This window comes from Amblyomma americanum, chromosome 1, assembly GCF_052857255.1.
Source record: "Amblyomma americanum isolate KBUSLIRL-KWMA chromosome 1, ASM5285725v1, whole genome shotgun sequence".
Lineage (NCBI taxonomy): Eukaryota > Metazoa > Arthropoda > Arachnida > Ixodida > Ixodidae > Amblyomma > Amblyomma americanum.
In genome coordinates, this window is record NC_135497.1 from 244,936,343 (window position 1) to 244,957,677 (window position 21,335).

The 21,335-nt window shown below is 45.8% G+C and overlaps 1 protein-coding gene across 1 annotated transcript; it reads left to right on the forward strand.

The window, feature by feature from the left end:
- The first annotated feature begins 16,112 nt into the window (after positions 1–16,112).
- On the forward strand, positions 16,113–20,099 carry LOC144114869 (antimicrobial peptide microplusin-like). The gene is made up of 5 exons (XM_077648870.1): positions 16,113–16,270; positions 16,812–16,873; positions 17,741–17,830; positions 18,594–18,620; positions 19,857–20,099. Exons 1-5 carry the CDS (start codon positions 16,195–16,197, stop codon positions 19,923–19,925), a joined length of 324 nt encoding a protein of 107 aa, XP_077504996.1. The 5' UTR covers positions 16,113–16,194; the 3' UTR covers positions 19,926–20,099.
- Positions 20,100–21,335: the final 1,236 nt, after the last annotated feature.

Sequence of the window (21,335 nt, forward strand, 5' to 3'; positions counted from 1 at the left end):
TAGCATTTTTGGTATGTGCGAACAGAACTGCAAATTAAAACAAAACGCTCTTATCCAGACCAATATGGCCTGTATGGCGCTGTTACGGTACTGAACGTAATTTTTTTTTTGTGACCTGTTAAATAGCAGGCAAGAACTTAGAACTCTGATCTCTAGAAACCTCCTCATACTTCTCGCGTATCACCTTTACTACTCGAAACTTCTTAGATGGGTGAAACTATTTCCGAGATGCAGGTGATGCCGATAAAGAGGAGAGAGAGAGAGAGAGGACACTTTAATGCGCGTGCAAGGCACTTGGCGCCAGTGAAAATGGCTGTATTGAGGGTGGAGTTTGGCACAGTGTGATGGTCAGCGAACGAGGGATTGATGCGGCTATAGCGTTGGCCGCAGCAGTGCGCCAGATGAGCGGCCCATCTCTCCTAGGAGTTTTCGATTTCATGGGCTATACGAGGTGCTACTGGTAATTAAATATAGCTGCCCTTGACGGGATCAAGCAGCCGCCACTATAGGGTGCATATTGATGTCTATTTTGGCTTCACGTTCGATCCCCGTATCCACAATGCTAACTCAACTCTGGAAACAGCCCAGGCTTGGCTTGGAGCAAGAGGGAGCAAGTCGCGTGTTCGTCGTCTTTAGTAGAACGCGAAGAGATCCTACAGGCTGGGCGCACTGCATTCTTTGTGCTTTTGTGCTGTATGTGTATGTATTCTTTGTGCTATATGCACGCTTAACGGCTGGGTTGATGAAATTTTGGAAGTTAACTTCCGCGCACAGAGAAGCCCATCAATTTGACGCCGGACCAGTTTTGGCGGCCGAAATAGTTGCAGAACTGACGATACCTCCAGCAAAAAAAAATCCCGCGAGTCTTCTAGGGACGCCGCTGCATTCTGACGGCGTCGCAGTTAAGAGATTAAATGATGAAGCAACATCCTCGATCGTGCAACACATATGCAGCACGTAGACATCGCGATGGGAGTTGAAGCGCAGTTGTGCCAGTCTGCCAAACGTTGAGCCCGTTAAAGCAGTTTGTGGCAGGGCCCACACACCTTCCCTGATTCAGCGGCAACAACATGGTCGAGTGAATGCGCCGGTGTTGAAAGAACAAAGTGGCTGATTGCGCCGTGGGTTCTCTTCAACCTCTGCTATATCGCTTGGAAAAGCGCAGTGATGCTGTCCGAATGCATCGGTAGTGTTATAAAAGGAAAGGCTGCCTATGTTGAAACGCAAAAAAAGACATAAATGTGGTGCCCCACATGGATGCGGGCAAAGAAAAGCAAACGATTTTTTTTTTTACAACGCACAGCCAGCGCATGCTTTTAAACTGCAGTATTTGTATGCGAACGTAAATATATGCAATATTGTTGCTTTCTTTGGCGATGCAGCAAGCACTTAATTGGTACATACGCTAAATTTCGCCTACGTACACGGCGCTTAGAGACACAGCCCGCAGTTTCCGCCGTCCAGACGGCATGCGGCAGAATCAAGTGATATAAAATTGTTACCCAGAGGGTCAGAAAAGCGCCTGGTGTGCTTCTCCAGAAGCATAAACTTTATCATTTATTTTGCTAATGTATCTTAACCATGGAAGTGGTGTTCAAACGCCTGAAGTAAAAAGCGAAATAACCAATTCTCAATGAACAAGTGTTGTGATATTGCACAAGTTTTGCTCGAAACAAGAATTCGGTCCCAAAAAAATACTGGTAGAACTAGGAGCCAATCAAGTGTAGGCGGTGAACACAAATTTAAAAGAAATGTCAATGAACAGTCTCAATCTAGCAACAAGTTAGCTTACGTAGTCAGAAATAGTACCATGTGTCCTTCCCCAACATAGTCAATCCCTCAATCCCTAGACATGGACAATTCCTTGATTTTTTTATTCCTTGATTCCTTGGTTTGCATATTTTTGTAATCGAATGCGACTAGGATGTTATATTCAACTGCAATCTTTTGCGCAGCGGGCTAAAATCACGGAATTTCGCAACGCTTCCGCCGCGTGCGGTTTCAACCTCACCAGTGATGAACGCTCTTTTTTGACGAAGACAATTAAGACCTCTTGTCAAAACGTTGAAAAGTATCTTGAGGCGTTTCTACCACACGCTCACTCTGAACACCGCTGACTGTAACCGATAACGCCATCCATGACTACTGGCTTCCCGTCTGGCGAAAATCTTGACCAAAGCAAAGACAACTGTTGTCCGCTTCATTAAGTCAGCGAACTGCGTCTAAATGACTTTTCATTCCACCGAGAGAAAATATATTTTCCTGCAAAGGTATTGTAGTGCACAATTTACTTTTATAAACACAGCTAGCCACATAGAGTTGTTGAACGCTTCCGTATTCAGGTAGTATGCGCAATGCTTTCCGGCCCTCTTGTTAAGACTTTCCGGACATGTATATTCTGTCGTGGAAGCCGATTGGCAGCGTACAACGAGAAAATGTGCGGTGGTTCGACCCGGCTGAACCAAGTAAGACGAGCAAAAGCTCTGTTAAGTGTGGTTATTCGATCTGACGCCTTTTCATATCGTGAAGATCATCAGATTCCGCTTGACAGAGACGATAGTTAGTCTAAGCACTAGTGCCATCCCGTTGCTCATCCACGGCCTTTGTGTGAACGTAAGCACACGCCACGGGCTTTTATACAGTGAACTGAGCATCACCCGATTTCCAGCAGTTGCGAGAATGCCGCCGGATCCACATATGCAGCTGTGGCGAGGTGCAGCGAGTCACGTGGCATGACGTAAGAGCCAAACCTCCGCTCCTCCTGGTTTGGAGGTGAAATTTCATGGCCACATGACCTTCAGCTTTGTAGGGGAGGAGTGGAGCTTTCGCTCTAAAACTGTCTCGACGTCACTGCAGTTGGCTTGCTAAAATAGTCGAGAATGTCGGCATCTGTATTAATTTTTTCTTCTTTTCGAGCCTAGAGAAGGAGCGACTTAAATCAAGAAAGAAAACAAAGAGTTTCATTCAGCTCAGTAAAAAAACGCCCATATGAGCTGCGATCGCGCGAGCGCAGTGAACAAGCGTTTGCCGCAGTCGATCAAGAGGTCCCGGTTTCGCTTGGAAACGAGAATCAGCGGACAGTGCGCAGCATTATGTCACCAGCCAGCCGTAGTTCATTCTCGGGAGCCAGGAAAAGGCGAGGCTGCGCTAGTCGTATCAGTTGCAAAATGTCCTGCACAGATGGCGCTACTCGCATGGCCTGCAGATCCACGGGTTCCCGTGGCTCCCCAACCGCTTGACCGCCCTGCACAGCAGGGGCACATTGGTGAAGTGCAGCAGCCAAATGTAGCGCCACTGCTGAGCGAGCAAGTAGTCATCGAAGTGGACATACTGCCGGCTCATTTCAGCACCTGCGCTCCTGTGCACCGGTGCCATTCTTTTTGACCTTGCTGCTGTCTTGGTCACTGGCTGCTGGCTTTTTCCCAGTGACCGTGGCGAACAAGAAGTGGCGGGTCCAGGAGAGCAGTGGCGCGAGGAAGGAGGCTGCGATAAACCATTCAATGTACAGGAGCACCACTTTGCAGGCACACTCGGCAACCATGCGGGCAAACTGGAAGGACATGCGGAAGACGCCAACGGCCAAAGGCGAGAGAATAACACAGATGGTGCCCTGCCAGCCGCCCAGGAGCTCGCACAGCGAGCGCTTGAATGGGCACAATATTGTGCCAAACAGCGGCGTACACATGCGTGGCTCGAGGCAGGCCTGGCGTATGAAGCAGGCGGTCACTCCGGCTGCGCTTGTGAAAACGGCGGTATCGGGAATATCTGCGCTGTGGACGAGCGGCTTGGGCCCCAGAGGAACAAGGCTGAGGCACTCGAAGGGCAAACGGGTGACGTCGTTGCGCACCATCGGCGCTGCGCGCTGCACGCTTTTGCGTATATTGTGCAGCCGGTGGTTGCGCAGCAGTCGCCCGGCCATGAACGTTTCCTGCGGCGATGATAGACACCTATGTTACTTATGGCCAACGCGTCGCACACACACGCTGAGCATCCTGCGCAGTTAGGGATTCCAGTGGGCATAGGAAACGGGGCCGAGGCTTGTGAGAAGCGAGAGAACATTCAGACGAGTTAGGTAGCCTCGATAGAGGGCTCGTATACGTCTAGACGGCAGCGGCATCCCCTCACCTGCAAGCGCGTCGGCTCGAGCCTCGCAGGTCCTCTGATGGAAGCTCAGCGGCGCAAGACGTGCCGGCACGCGTCCGCATTCGGTGGCTGCTGCTTCGCCTCTCGCGTGCACCACTGCGCTTCTTTGTTCTCTGTCGCTGCTGGCAGCAATGAACCATGAGCACAGAGAAAAAAAAAGAAAATAGCAATGTCTTGACGCCTTACAACAAATAACCACGGCAAAGATTTAATATCACTGCCAATAAACCAAAGCAACTAAGCGCTAAACATAACCACGCCCATCTGTTTGTTGCAAACTGGCATGAAAAGAGAAGAAAGTGCTTTTAGATAATATAAATGGGTGTTTCACGGAAGCCCGCCAAGAATTTTTAAAATAAAGTTTTGAGGTAAAGAGAAGTTCTTCGCAGCATATATAGTAATATCAGTGTTAGCGGACATTAGAAAGCAGACACTGGTTAACTGAATCCTATGCGTTAACTTTCTGGTTGGTAGCAGTTAACTATTACAGGGGCTTAATTGCAATTAGCGGCTTGTAGCCGGCTGTTTGTAATAGACACATCTGTACTGAGAACTTCGAAAACGCCTTTATTTGCCTCTGTAGCTGAATAAATTTTGGCCATTTCTGGCGTCATTCGAAAACCGCGAGCCTGCGGGGAGCACACTCCGTCACGCACGTACCACGTGACATTCTATGCCCCGTCCGCGCTGGAGCAGCGAATGGTGAGGAGCGGGAGCTGGACAGGGCGCTCTTATAGCGCGCTGTGCGGACCATCGAAGGCATGAGTTGCAAAAAGCTAAGGTGGCCCGCCACGGCGCAATAAACAAGCAAGCAAAAACAGTTGAAAGGGCATCCACGTAATGCTACGTGAAAGCCCTTTCAACATTTTTTTGTTCGCTTAGGAGACTTAGCTTCACCTGTATTGTGGACGGATGATGTGGTAGAAAAAGCGATTCAAGAGAACGTGTGCGGGCGTTCAGTCGCGAGCATATTTGAGTGTAATGATGACAGTTAAATGAATCACGTTATGAACCACTGGGCCACTTCGACACGATGCATCCGCAGTCAGCATCCGCATGGCTCTTCATCAGGCAAGGGATCTGCTGCAAGCCGCTGAGGTTTTTCCGTCTAACTGTTGATCCTCGGACCGAGACATGTGTGCCGTGGCCCTCGCACAGGCCTCCAGCATCGGACGTTGCATCCTCCCTCCTGTTACGTGATTCGTCGACCGCACCTGGCATTTGCCGAGAGCGAACCCGAAGAATGCTGCTGTTTCAATTTTCCACGCCTCATGTGGCACATATCTTCACAGGAAGAATCATGCGAGAATCGGAAGGCGAACGGTAGGTAAATAACATGCAAATGCTATGAAGATAAGACAGCGCATACCTCAGGCAAGATCAGGCGTAAGATTAAAGGGTCACTGTGAACAACTATGTCTACTTTCTGTTTTTAATAAAGTAGATTCTGTGCCTCTTTGTGGCTATGCTGATACCGATACGGCGGCAAAAGACGGATTCATTGCTAAACAAGCAGCATTTAAATCTTTTCATGCCGTTCAATTCAAACGCTCGACCTCATGGCCCAAAAGAATTCAGCTATCACAGCCTTGGGGTGAATGGCTCCGCAGCCTGGCCTTGGGGATCCATGCAAAAAAAAAATAAAAATAGCTATGGTTCAACGCGGCTGTACATAGTAAAACAAGCGAAAGCTGTGTTAATCATGGTTAGGCAGGGTTTAGCTTAGATTAAACTTTATTGCATATCAATGGTTTGGCTTGAACTGCGACCATACATCTTCGAAGCATTCGTTCCGTCAAGTTGCCCATGCATAGCCTTTGTGTGAAGGTAAGCACACGCCACGCGCTTTTATGCAGCAGATGCGAGAGTGCCGTTCACCTGTGGCGAGGCGCAGCGTGTCACTCGGCATGACGTCAGAGCCAAGCCTCCGCTCCTCATTGTTTGAAGGTGAAGTTTCATAGCCACATGACCTTCAGCTTTGCACAGGAGGAGTAGAGCTTTGGCACTAAAATCACACATTTCGACCGGGCGGAAAGAAGGAGTCAGCAGCTCTATATTTGTACCAAATGTTGTGCAGGATGCTGGCTATATGTCTCGAAATATTTTATTACTTCGCATAGATCCTAGCCGTCTGCTGGAACCACAGATTAAACATTGAGGCCATTGTACCAAACGCGCTGTAGTGTTGCCAGTCTATGCTTGCAATCGAGCGCGCCTCAGGACGAGCAAAACGGGGGACGTGTCAGGGAAGAAAAGCAGTGCGTCCTGTTAACACGGATGGGAATGACAGTTGAATTAATGATGAGATCTTGCCAAAGTGAGAAGAAACGATCAAGTTTTAAAGCTACCGGGGCCTCCCTCCTCTTCGTCAAGCACCCGCTGCGGCGGCTCAGTGCTTAGTGCCCTCGGCTGCTGAGCGCGAGGACGTGACACCCGATTCCGGCAGCGGCAGCTACGTTTCGACGTAAGAAAAAGCGTAGAAGACGCCAATTTGTGATCCCGGTGCGCATTAAATATGTCGAGGTGGTCGAAAATCAATTAGAGGCATTTAATTAAGGCGCCCCTTTCTTTCCTCCCTCTTTGACACCAGCCGTTATATTTTCGAGAATGGCGTGGTTGAGTTGTCCACTAAAGGACTGCTACGACTTTTCTTCATTCATAACCAGTCGTTATGGCCCCAGCACACTCAGTCACTACGCACCGATTCCATCCCCTCAGTAGGTGTCATTGTTAAACTCCTGCGCGTGTGCCTGTAAAATTTTTCAGAACATGGAATGAACAGAAACCAGCACAAGACGCGGGACTGGCACCGAGAATAGCGGCCACCGAAGGACTTTAAAGACCACGTCCGGGTTTTGTTAGACACTGCTGTATAAAGCGGATTTGGAAGAATTTAAGATTTTATACATAATGGTCATCTTTATTTCGTGCAATGGTCCCAGCATTCCCTACGTCGTCCGGCATAAAGAAGACCAAGCATTTCAAAGCGCAAGTTGCGTATGCCTGCTTTTCTTGTGAAGGGTAAACCTGATCTTGTGTTCAAATAGTTTTATGCGAGTGTATTTCATTACATTTAACGCGCTAACGTAATTCCCCGCTCGTTAGAAAATCCGGTGTTAGCGTTGCCGGCATCGGTGTTGTGAGCGGAAAGTGACGGGCATGGCTATGGCAGGTGGTCCCCAGAGAGCAATTTAGGAGGTAGGTGGACCACTTAGGTCACGTGACCTTGCGTCGCCATCACAACCTGTCTACCGGATAGTGGGCAAACTGCACACCGTGGAAAATGGCAGTTAAATTAATGGTTCGTGTTATGGGCGTTTAGCGTCCCAAAGCGACTCAGGCTATATGAGGAAAGCCGTAGTGAACGGCTCCGGAAATTTGTACAGCCTGGGGTTCTGGTACACCGACATCGCACAGTACACGGACCTCCAGAATATAGCCTCCATCGAAATTCGACCTCCGCGGCCGGGATCGAACCCGTGTCTTTTGAGTCAGCAGACGAGCGCCATAACCACTGAGTCACAGCAGCGGCCTCGTCGATTGGTCGCTCGGGAAGAGCAACCTGGGTGCAACAAGGTCCACCGCTGAGAGCACCTGCCCTCGCAGGGAAGTGGCGTATCGCTTAACCGGTACCCGACTACGATAGGGGGGTGGGGGAGGTATGAGGATCCTAGACAATGTCCTCCTGCATCTAAGGGAATTAACCCATTAAGCTACCGCCTCATACCCTTAAGGCGGAGCCTAAGTGTCCCCGCCAGTTTTCTTCTAAGAGGCGCATCGGTTTGTTTGACCCCGGCCTTAATTGTCAACTTTTTTTTTCCCGATGAGAGTTCCTTGATTCTGCTTAAAAGAGTGGAGCGGAACACGCTCTTCGTGTGGTCGCATATTCGTTTTCTTAGCTTGAAGAATGATGAGAGGAAATCTGCAATATTTCTCATTTTGAGTGTTCCTCAGGCTTCGCAATCGAAAGCCTTTCTTGCGTAGGTGTGTTGTTCTGCAGCTTCTGCACTACCTGTAATCAAAGAGCTGCGTGGATGATGCGTCCGCAATCGAACAGAACTAGAAAGAAGAGAAGCAAATAACTCCAGCCTTTGCTTTTGCATTTGAATGTCCCGGGAACATGCACTGATATACCTCTATGTTCAAAGAACGTTTTAGAATGCTGCTCATACTTGAGTGCAGAGATGAATAACGTTGCACAGATGGCCTTCATAAAGGCGAAGTGCTGTTGAGCTAATCTTACAGATATGTGGAACAATTTGAAGAAGATTGGTTGTATTCCTTAGAAGCAATCTAAGACATGAAATCGCCTGGCACCCACCGTGTCGTCGTTGTGCTTTCTGGTAAGCTATTACTTGACGGAACCGCCGCCGACCCCAGTGATGACTTCGAGCGTGGGCGCACGAAGCGCTCACAGAGCCCAGGAGGAACATCAGGAAGAAGCAACCGTTGTTGCCTTCTTCCATGGAGTCCGAGAAAGCACAACGAACGTTGGAAAATATTACCGACAGTAAAAGGAGCGCATCAGAAGTAGTTTCGCGGACATGTAAGACTGCTAATGTTTTTTTTTGGCCCTGCAAGCCAAGTTTCTACAGTGACTCGAAAACAATGGGTTCCCAGACATAATTTTTTTTATCAGCGGGGAACATTCATATCTCTAAGACCGAACGAAACAACAGCTCAGCAAAAAAAGAGACAAATTAAACCAACTGGCGGTGGCGGCGCAAATTTAGTGCAGCAAAGCGTTACCGATCATCATCACGACAGAGTTCACGTCCAGAATCTCATGGTTTACATGACACACTCTCACTATCCGCCATTCTCGGGCTGAACACAAGCATGGTTCACTCTTATTAATGCGGGGTGACGCACTAATACCTCGGTGGAGTGCCCTGCCTACAAAGAAAAATTAAACCCCTTGCGCTGAAACTTCGCGAAAGCTATTAATGTAAAGAAACACAGGCTTGGTGAACAAAGCGGGAAAATAGGTTTGGGTAAAGCTGTCAAAAAATCCAAGAATTAAGAGAACCACGAAAGCGTACTCATAACCTAACGGGATTCATTACGAACGGGTGTCCTGTCGTACTTAATAAATGTAGTTTCCTTGTTGAGGAATGTCATGGGAAGCAATGAATATGCGCACCAGTTTATAGTGAAATCGCATCCTTCGCGCAATTCAGAAATCGCAAATCGAATCTTCTCTAGGATTGCAAGGGCTAAGGCTCAAAAATGGTTCGAGAGCTGAAGCAGAGATGTAGTGCTCGAGTAAGAGGCTGTATTCAGGCGGCGGTCATTTCTATATTTGTTCCGTTTAGGTTCCAGTAAAATATTGGGTGTAATGGACAAATTTCTTTCTTGTATAATAATAAACTTGCATATCTTCCAAGTTCCTGGTTCCGGCGCTCCCTGTTTAATGAGTCGTTGCCTGAGTGGGCTAAGGCGAACGCCTTATAGCATGGTCGGTTTTGTGCTCGGCTCCTTCAGTACATGATTTCTTTTAGAAATAAGCCAAATTCAGTAAGTCAAATTTTGCAGTCATGGCAAGCTCACCACTATATTATCCTTTTGCAAAAACAGTGATAACGAAAGGCGCCAAATAATGCTTAGACAACCTGCGCGCAATCTCTATGTCAAACTGAAGGTGAGCCTGACACCGTCGACGTGCGGATCAAAATGAGCTGGATATACTCGTGTGAACTTTCTTTGTCAGCCTGAACCTCATAGGTCGTACTGTTTCGAGCGTGGTTTCATTTATTCTTTCGCCAGCGCTACTTTCTCACTGACTGCCAAGGATATGAAGAAATCGGCAAAAGATCTGAATTCAGAAGAGGACAATAACGATGAAATAATTAGGCCCATCGCCGTTTGAGGACGAAAGAACGAGAAACAAATGAAGGAGATTGAAAGACACTCGCAAACGCAAACATCTTTGCCTCTTCTCCGTCCGCGTATCACTCGCAGCTATTTCTTCGCATCTATATTGAACCAAGTAGCAAAGCAACGACTCTGCTACAGTGAACGTTAAAGCATTTAGTTTCGCTAGTTGGCAGTGTGGCTTTCTCAGTTCATTACTACAGGCGAAATAGGAGAGGCAGACAGGAAACTAGAATGCTAGCCGTTGTAATGTCGTAGTGCTTCCAGTACCGGTCTACAATTTTGAAACTGCTCGTGAATATAGACTTCCATGCAGAATTAAAATAATTTCTAGACCTCATAAATTCTAGGTTCCGTGAACAAAGAACAAGGGAGTGAATAATAAAAAAAATGCTGTCATGAGAGTACTTGCGACAGAAGCCCGCTATTCGCCTTTACTTGCTTGTTTATAAGCGGAGCAGGTGCCTCTTATTGAACCTAATGGATGATGATGATGATAGTGAATTTTTATCGCGCAAGGAAATCTGCAGCCAAAGAGCGCCATGGCACAATTAAGGTATTTTCGCTCGCTCAAGGTGGGGTCAAAGACCCATTTCCCAAGTCTTCACCATGAATAAGCCGAGCACCAGGCAATAGAAAGCTTCTACCCATTGTATCACCGTTCGGTACCCGGCGGCACTGGGGATCGAACCCCGCACCTCCCGCATGCGAAGCGGATGCTCACAATGGATGTTCCGTTTTTTTTCTGCAGTATTCACAGCATAATAATTTGAACAATTAATTTCAAAAATACAGCTTGTAAATAACTGTAGAAAAATTGTAGAAATATATTTTGCCGAACAAAACTGGGTGAAATTCAGAAAAGTATCGGATATACAGTTTACATGCTGATATTGTCTAAATTAGTTGCTTAATTTTTATTAATTCGAGGCGTAGATATGCTCTAAGTGACATGTAATTGACGTGTCAAACTCTGATAGCGCTACGGTTTGTGCGGATAACGCATCTTTCTCACCTGCGTTTAGGTGCATTAGGCTCAGCTTGAAAAAAAAAGACCTTAAAATATTCGTTTCATGTGTTACCTCAATTGTTCGTTTGTGGTCTCACCACGTGTTGCTGGATTGCCAGGTGAGTGGTGCTCAAACTGACTTGAAAGCGGAACCATCTGCGCATACTGGCGTCTGTGAGAGCACAGTTTCTTTTGCAAACCCTTATTCTGCTGCAGACAAGGACATTGTGTTTTAGCTGGATTAAGGTATTCAATAAGATGAGCTCAGTTGGCTCCTTAACATTAGCCGATGTTGTTGTGAAGTTTATTCACAGAAGCACTGCACGGGTAAAGCGAAGTAGACTAAAGCAGACCATTCATACTGCAGCATGGACGTTACCGGCTATTATATGTCCTTTATATGTTTGTGCTGCATTCAAAATACTGTGCTAATATTGCTTTCATTTCAGTAGTCAACTGCTCAAAGGTAAATACCGATACCTTTACCGATACGGACACCGAGGTAAGGATACGCGCACTGAAATGAATTTGGAAATAGATATAATTTGTGTTGTGTTATATTTTGCCAGCACCAAATCATAACGGATAGTAACCGTGTTCCGATGGCATTCGCTCTTGTGGGTAGCCATTTCCGCGTTCTCGGGCAGTTCGATAGGAACGCACACACTTTGACAATCTGAAATCGTCATAAACGCATGCCTTTGAGAAATGAACGGCCATTATCTTATTCGTTCTCGAGATAGCTCTATAGCTATACGGTGTTCGAACATATACTACATGCGCATAAACGTTCCATTGCCCACGTTTCTAATTTTGACGCTGCACGCCTGAATTAAGACGGAAAAATTCATGCGGTCACGCCAAGGCTGCGATCTCAGGTGCGAGAGGCTCGTCTGCACCGCAGTGCACCTGGCTGCAGGGGTACGGTATTTTTTTCGTGTGTGTGAATGTTGTTCGTATATCCACCAAACTGATTCGTTACGCAGTTAAGGACGCCTTAACGCACTTCAGTCTACAATTGAGCTGCTTTGTCAACATCTTACAGTTTCAAGAAGCTACTACGGAATGAAAAGCACCAGTTGATAGCCGATCCTTAGCCGACCAAAATACCACTGTTTTCGGCGTTAACTGGCGTACGGAAGAGAAGCTATTTTTGGTGTCCCTACTATGGGGGCAGTGCTTTTAATCTTCGTATTAATTCTGAAATAAAGAGAATACTTTGCGAACAGGCCAGAGATTCTGTCGCAATTTCTGTTGTTCGCATTGCTGTCAAGCCGGATATTACCACTATACAAGACGCACCACTGACATCACCGCCCTTGTGGACAGTTTCATAGTACTGTTTTGTATATCTGAAAGTTGTGATCAGGTTGAGCAGATATAATTTCCAAGCAACTCTGTATCATAGAGTATGCGAGCTGACCTCCATCATACAAACTATCCGACGCATACTCGTCCGCAGAAACATATTAACGTACGCACCAGGCAGAAAACACTCTGTCTCTGAGATACAAAAAAGTGCAGCCTACCCATATCTGGTGGTCTTTCGTCGCAGGGGACTTCTTTTTATGACCATTTATTCCTACAGAATTCAAAGCAAAGTTTCATCAGAGGTACGTTCCACGTTCTTTTTGTGAATTAAATGCGGACTGGGCTAAGCAAATAGCTCGCAGCTTTCCTAAGCGAGCAGTTGTAGACGCAGCGGACAGAGGAAGTAGTAATGTGCTCGCCAGAAACGACGACAATTCCCTGCAGGATGCCCCGTGGGCTAACAGCTATTTTATCGCAGTTGCCACATTTGGCCTTCGTGGAGAAAACGAATACAAAATACAGGTGCAATATTGTCCCACAAAAATTCGCGTCTGAAGCACGAAAATATTATGTGCAAAATGCGGTACTGTCGATCTTTCATGTGTGGGTGTGAAAAAAAAAAACTCACTGGACGATTACAATGGTCGGTATTGAAAAATTTCAGCGCAGCTGGGAGGCATTTTCATTTCCTGATATATCGAGTCCAAGAGTTTGATAAAGACATGCACACGAGTAAAGTTTTAGCCCACTCTACTTTACCACACGTACTCGTTCATCAATTAGCATTCCTCTTCAGTCGGCCGCTCAAAGCGCGCAACACGGCCGCCGATGAGCTTTTCCTCGGCCGGCTCGTTTCGCTGCGGCCGCTGCAGGCGAAGCGTGCCACATTCTTACGCTCTGGACACAACCGCCTCCCCCTGTTTCCACGGCAACGACCCTCCTGAGCTCTCTCTGCCGGCTACGGCGACGGCCCGGGCCGACATCCGTATCACCGACGTCTAAGAGCAGTACTGTGCTATAATATCGCTTATTCTCTCTGGTTTGACTTCTCCTGCAGCAGGGTGCTGGTTACATCACGATGCTGTCAATGGGGACTTTACTGTATTCGGACTAATTAGCCTGGCTCGTTGCAATGACGTTATGCGTGATGTCACTCCAAGTTGACCAATCAGTGTGACGTGGTGTTACTACGCTCACCACCATGCGGTTAAGACGACTACTACAAAACCGACGCTCAGCCTAGGAATAATTTTTGGGGGTCACTAATATTAAAAATATACGGAATAAAAATTCGCCGCCACATTCGCTAGAGCCATGAACTGATTTTACCCTTAGTTAGTGCCTTTTAAAATTGCACACGCTCATTAGCATACATCAGCAGGCATCATACCCAACGATTCTGGACAAAAACTTTTTTGAGCAAGAAACCGTTTAGGAACGCAATTTTTTCATGTAATGCATGACTTCACTATAAAAAACAATATATCTGCAGATCACGCGATTGCAGTAATATTTTTTCTATTCACGTTTTTGCTGTTCTCAAAAGCGTTCCCCATTGGTTTTATATGGCTGTTTTAACTCTTCGATGCGGTCGATGGAAACAATTAAAAATAAAGATTTTTCTACATATCACAGTAATGAACCATTGCCTTCAATATTTTCATAACAGTCTCTTGCAATTTGACATTTTTCAAAGTTTTTGCTAGTGAGACCTGGACATCAATAAACCACCTTAGACAACAAAATACACAAGGCGTCCCTTTTAACCAAGTCGAGCTAACCTGCGTCAGTGAGCTAGTTGTAGCGTGTCTGACTGCAAACCGAAGACTCATGGGTTGCATTCCCAAATATTTATCGTAATTTTCGTTCAGCCTAATTATTTTACCTTACATCCTTACATTTCATAATGACATTTGAGTCATGCTACGACATCGTAATCACAATTCATTATAAATTTCAACCACTTTCATTTCACACTCAGCGTGTCAAGTCACATTCCTATCGAATAATTGGAATTTTGTCGACATGCGAACGCCAGCAACTACCGCGGTATATCCGCTGAACGGGAGCCTAGCGGTGTTGCGTAAAAGAACAGCGTAAAACGTATGCACGTTGACCTTTCAGGGTTGGGTGTAACGTCAGCCGCGAAAGCTCGCGGGATACGTGTGCTCGGAAACCAATTCACTGCCGAGCTTCCTCACGACACAGTTGCCTGGTGTTGATGCCAGCGGAATATCCTTGGTCGTCCACGTGAGCCTTCTGTTGGCATGGATTCAGTCCTGCTCAACGAATTGAAATAGAGAAGTTTAAAAAGCGTAACACACAGTGTGGTTTAGGCGGGTGTTCATGAAGAGTGATTACCACGGCTTTGCTTCTGAAACCGGCTGCAATCTATTTTGCAAAAAAATATTTTCTTGGCAAGGCATTTTATACCACTCACCGCTTCGTTTCTTTGTTCATAGAAGCTGGTCACTGAATTCGAATAACGAATAATTATGGCTAGGGTTACGGCGAAATTGCGTATGGTCAGAAAAACAACTGAACCCGTAAGAACCTTTTTTAGAAAACGGCACGAAGACAAGCTGCCAAAGCTATAATGGTTTTTCGCGATTATAAGATGACTCAGTGATATTGATGATGTGTTAGAAAATTTATCCTAAGAGAAACAATAAAATGCGCCCTGCACGCTGCGCTTTAGGATTGAAGGCTTCAACACTTAACGCTTTTAAGAAGCGGACTCACGGAAAATCAAGAATTGATAACTATAAATATATATATCCAAAACTCATCAGCACGCTTAAGGTGAGTTAAAAATTAGGAATGAATAGATGTTCTAAATGTTTCAGGAATCACACTGAAGTGGTGTAAGGTGAATACCGCAAGACAAGATCTCGACCGAGACAGTAAGAGATAGGGGAGAAGGTACGGCGGAGGCATCAGTGCGTGCTGTCATCTGTGATCGTTAGTATCAGAGCAGTTACCAGGAAAGCGCTCGATGAAAAATAAGACGTACGAAGTCTAACCTTGAGGCGCTGCTCTATCGAAACGAGCAAAAGCAATAACTGCCCGTCGGGTACATTGCTTCCACTTCAAAACTGAGAAAGCAGTAAATACTGAAAAAGCCACAAAGTGAAACCACGCCGGAGAAACTTCGCGCGGAACCATTCAGCTGCGCACGGCGCCTGCGCAGTAATGTGGATAGCCACTCGCAATAATGATGAAGCGGCAATAAGGAAGGAAATATAAATGACACGCATGCTTGAGTGCATTGTGTGGGAGCATTTAAATCATGCTCTAACACTTGTAACCTCAGGCAGAAAGCAGGCCAAAGAACCCTCACGTCATAATATACTGACGCATTCATCCTAAACATGAAGAAACAACGTCAGGTTGGTTTCAGCGCTTGGGGCAACCGGAGTTGCGATCAGAAGAAAGCGCGGTGTGCGTCGCCGGTGGCCAGGAGGCGGGTATATGTCCTTGATTTCCCCACGTGTACCTTGTGCTCTCAGGTGCGGCGCGCGCGCTCATTCACACTTGCAGTGCGTCAAAACGAGTGGAAGGAAATCGGTTACAGCGTCACGGACCACGCAGGAGGTACCGCTGTTTGTTTTGACGCCATGAGCGACCAATAAGGTCGAAAGAGCCTTGCACTGACGTCGCCTGCTTTTGGCTCTCAACCACAGAGTGGTGCCACCGAGCTTGGCTTGCAACCACGGTGTAAGCTACGTCTTTCACCGTGGTTGCAACCGAATGGAGACAGCGTTCTTGTGCATATAAAATTCAGCAAGCCGTTCTCTCGCGGCACTCGCACTTTCTCACTTGGAACTCAATCCGTTGCGAAGAGCCAGATAGGAACCATGAAGGCATTCTTGGCCTGCGTGCTGCTCGCTGCTTTCGCTGCCCTGAGCTATGCTCACCATTTGGAGCTCTGCGGTGAGTTTGTAGGGTCGAGACATATGCTGCGTTCAGCGACCGAAGATGAGGCCATAACTATTTGTTTTTTTTTCTTGAGTTATATTGCTACCGCTGACGTCTTTAATCCGCCGTGGTGCTGTTGTCTGGATGTGTCGTTGTAGAAATATATTATATACGCTAGCTCATATTAAATAGAAGCACTCCGTGAGATGACATGGCGATGCGGTATGTGAAATCGTAAAACCTGGCCTAAATTCCGGTTTCACGGAAGGAGAGATTAAAACACAACTGTACTTTGCACATATTCTTATGCCTCTTCCCTTACTGAGGCTTAAGGTGAAGTGCTGCATGTAGTGCGTAGAGCGACTAGTTGTCATGAGATTTGACTCTGCGTAAAAAGCATGCAGAAAAAAAGCGAGGTCATGCAAACGAGCGTCAAGTGACAAATGGTGATAATTGAGGAAAGCGCTTGTGTGCATCACAAAAGTACTCAAAAGGGGCTTCACAAGTGCTGATTTGATGCGTCAATACATGCGGCGCCGACTGTTTTTCTGTGCAGATAAGAACGACGGGCAGCTCAAGAGTGAACTTCAATGCATTCGGCGCTCCATCTCGGAAGCGGTAAGGAATGCCTTCGATTTCTTTCCCACCTACGTGGTCCGTGTGCAGACGGAAGGAGAGTGAGACACAATTGGTTGTGTACGAAGAATAGCGCCTGAAAACAAGGGGAAACCTGTGGTTCCCCTTGAGAGGATACTCCACTCCTTAGCATAATTATGCCTGACGGCGTGAAGCTGCGAAGTTGTTGTGCGTCTCACTTTGCTGCAGACGGCGCGGAATACATCTCACGCGCATTTTACGACCGCATCGGTTGATGTTGTTCGCGGTATTTCTGTAGCAGCGGCAAACTCTAATGACTTGCTTGATCTCACAGCCGGCAGATAGATATGATAAATATGGAAAGAACTATTTGGTAAAAACACTGTTACTAAATGAGGTCATTTATGTCTTATCTTGGACAGAGAAACCAAGAAGAAAAAAAATCCAGCAACACAAAGAATTAAATCAGTTGCACATGTTGACATATGCCACAAAGAACGCTTTTTGCGAAAGTAAAATGCACTGGCCCAGAATCAACTGTGTATGTTTGCCCTCCTTGGTCTCTGTACCCGTTTATCAGTAGTACAGGATAAAATTCTCCAAGCTTTAATAAAAGCGATTGCAGCATTGCGCAAATCTGAAATTGCAGACACAGAATACCCCCATAAAAACCATAATTATGCGGTGATTCGTTTTATTACTCATAGTTTCTCTAGTACTCATCCTTCTAGTACTCATAGTTTCGATACTTCGCTGTTTGTTTTTTTGCATATTTTTTTGCTGCCCTGAATTTTGTTCTGTGATATTAAGCCTGCATCTTCCAGAATAGGCTTTTGTTAAAGTGGTGTATGAGAGCGAAGCTGATTTCCGTGAAATTGTGTGTTGCAGGCCAACCGAAGTTTCGACAACGCGGCCAGAAGTCTCGCCTGCCAGGACAGCGCGTGTGTCATCCGAAAGCTGTGCGTCGGAAACGACCTTGTGAGTAGCCGTTCAGTTATTCAGACATGGATGATTGGCTTGGACTGTGGGCACTCGCAGATGGATGCGATTTGGAAAGGCTCGCAGGCATGGCATTCATATATACTATTGGTATCAGGAATGTTCGCAAGGCTTGTATACGGGGTGAGAGAGATAGCTATTTGGAACAACTGGGAAGTGCGTGTAGCAACTACAGTATTTGTTGCAAAAGTTTTGCTTGTTTTGAGCCTTGGACCATAGGCAACGCTGGCAAAAGGGCATTTCTACTCGGCATTCCGCACAACCTTTACGAACTGCTAGCCAGGCAACCTTTACGAAGTTCATTTCTAGTTTTTATTTTGAGCGGGTGTATATTACAAAGTGGCCACTGAAGAATTCTGCAACAAATAAAAGCACACTATAGCGGAAAGGAACAAAGCTAAAAGCGTACAACATATCTTACCTTATAATACATGGCATCAGAAATTAAACACACATTCTTTAAATTCAAATCATCAGATGTTTCTTTTGTTTTGAAACTTTGAACCTCGATAAATAGAAGGAAATCGAGCTGCCTCATGAAAGGGTGAACGCGTAATAAGCATAACCAAAGAAGAAATGCAACGCGTTTCCTTGCCAACTGTAGACAGGCCGTAGGCCGCTAAGTGTAGCAGTAATGAGTCTGCAGTTAAAGGCTGTCAGCTAAACTAATAATAACAATGACATTTTAAAGATGAGCGCATGAAATAGCGGTAACATTTATTTGTGTCTTTTTCTTCCACAGGAAAAGGACATGGCTGAGCATTTCACTGTGAGTAAATTTCTGCTCATAATTGCATGACGCTATGCCAAGAGCTCTCAATTTTTTGTCCTGTCGTCTTGGTGCCTGTCACAAGATAACCTTCAAAAGTAGTGATGGTTACAATAGGGATACTTTGAGAAACAGGCAAATAAAATTAGCTGGCATTTTGACAGGCTATATATGTGTGTCGCCAATGATTTTGCCCAATTTTTAAAAATTAGCTTTTTGAGTTAGCAGAGCGTTTCTGTTCGCATAGCATTTACAGCGGTGTGGTACATCATAATATAGCTAAGATGTGCTAACTAGCAGGCTGGTGAACTAATATTGAAAAGTTAATTTTTAACTATTACTGCTAGGCTCCTTAATTATTGAAAGGCACATAGCCCCCCGGAAGTAATATCAATATCACATTTAGAATTTCGAAAACTCGGTTGCCCTCGGTGCTATGGCCCAACAAATTTTCGCTATTTCGACGGGTCACATGCTCTGGAGAGGTTGCTTTGCATGCAAGCTCTACGAACGCTCATGTATTTTGGCGCAATGTCCCCAAAATTTGTTGGCCCACAACGCCGAGGGCAACCACGTTTTTGTAATTCTAAGAACTGGTACGGATACTACGTATGTTGTGCTAGACGCCTGTCAGTAACTATGGAGCCAAACTGTAATCGTTAAAAACTAATCAATTGAATATTAGTTAATCAGCCTCCTAGTTAGCACGTCTTGGCAGCATTCTGATGTTCTAACTCAAAGCGCCTATTTAAAAAATTCTGCAGTCTTAGGTGAAACGCTCTTTGTAGAGGGAAGCTAAAGTGTAGCGCTGAATATTATGTTTGAACGAAAGGCAAACTGGAATATGAAATAAATGAAAGTTTAGACGTGGTAATTGACTACAGCGAAATTATTTTTTTGTAAGGTCTCCATCGCCTTCAGTTCGCGAGAAAGAGTACTTTCCCGACCACCACTGCCATTAATTCAGCTCACCGCACACCACACGTTGGTGACATTGGCGGTTTAAGGAGTAAAAAAAAGTTTACGGTGTTTGGTGTGAAAAGCCTACACCGAAGTTTAAATATTACTGTTTACAAGTGAGCTGTTTCTAGATCAGCATGCTTGAGGTGACTGCTCGTAACATATAAAATAAATTCGCCAAAGTATGTTCGGTGCCGAAAGCGAAATTACGGACCGCTGATACCACAAACAATAGCGTCACATTTTACTGCTTGCTTGTTGTTTTTTTCCACGAAGGGGAGCCAAATTGCGGAGAACCACAAGGCGGCAACTGCCTGCGATCCCAGCGCTGGTCACCACCACTGAAAGTTTTCGGGGAAGACAGTGAAGTAAACTGACTTCAGGGAGATGAGAAGTTCGTACAAGAAACAAGACGGTTGTGATCGCTCTCCCATCAATGGATCCCGTCGCACCGTGTCCGGGAGCAACTACTGCAATTAAGGCAAAAAGGATACCAAATAAACACGTTTATTTTTCTTAGTCGCTTCACGTATACCGTTTTCTGATAAAGGACAACACAAGATATTGAAAGAACACTTAGAGGATTAAACAATATGCTAACTGCCAAATTCAAAAGCACGCTTCCTTGCTTTTCGAGGATCTACAGAAATGCGGTGAATTATGTTAATTACTCTAAAACGAGGAGTGCATGGTACTAAAAAAATGAACAACTAATATCGACCAATTGGAAAGTGGTGACATTGCCACTAAGTGCTAATCATTTAAAAACCTGTTTTGGTTATTTATAATCTATCTGTTACGTAAAAAAGGGTTGCTTTGAATGCCTGCAGCTGATATTTCGACATCTGAAAGAAAAGCGCAGTGGCAAACACGTTCCGAAGTAACGATCCTCCGTTTATACTTGCGAGACGCGCCTGCGAAAGAGCAAAGCGACACCTTAGTCAAGAAAAAAGGCACATTAGTTCGTTCAGGAATGCCGCAATTTTGATTCAGACTTCCTAGAATGACCAGGAAAGATGAATCTCACATCCTTGAAATGGCGCCAGAGGATCGTTTCCCGTTCCGTCTTTGTGCACGGAGGCCTATTGCAACGGATGGACATTTTCCCGCCCCTTCGAACGAGAGGGCACATTTAAATGGTATCTGATTTTGCATGCCTATTACTCAAGAAAGAGAATGCCAGTCTTAGCTTGTTGTGTTCCGATGCTCCGAAGAGACGCCCGTCACCCTAGGTCAGCGTCGGGTATTGCAAGCCCTCGCAAGACACATGATTTGCTACGGGAATAGAATAACCATAGAACGGTTTTTAAAGCAATTCCGTGACAATAGACGCTCTTGTCTAGCACGCAGCTTCTAAAATATTTTAAATGGAAATCTTTTTTTCTGTCTGGGAGTGGGTCGTGCTACGGTGTTTTGCATTAACAGACCTAGAATTTTGCGTCGAGACTTCAGAATTTCGATCTACTTCCGAAATAACCTCTTTGCGGTCATCTTTGGCTGTCGTACGCACAGTCATGGTGTTAGTCAGGTGAAGGTGCTTACGGGTGGATTCGGTGACCACTTGTGTTTTAGCTACTTTGGAGTCAGAAACGCTACTGTTATGACAGACTTCCTGGTGGTGGTGAATAGAGACGAAGCCGTAGCTTTGGAATTATATAGGCGAATTCTCCATGTGACAAGCTGGGGTTTCACGGCGTGACAGATCCTTCTCCTGGTCTATGTATAGGAAGAATAGCAACCTCAGACCTGACGTAG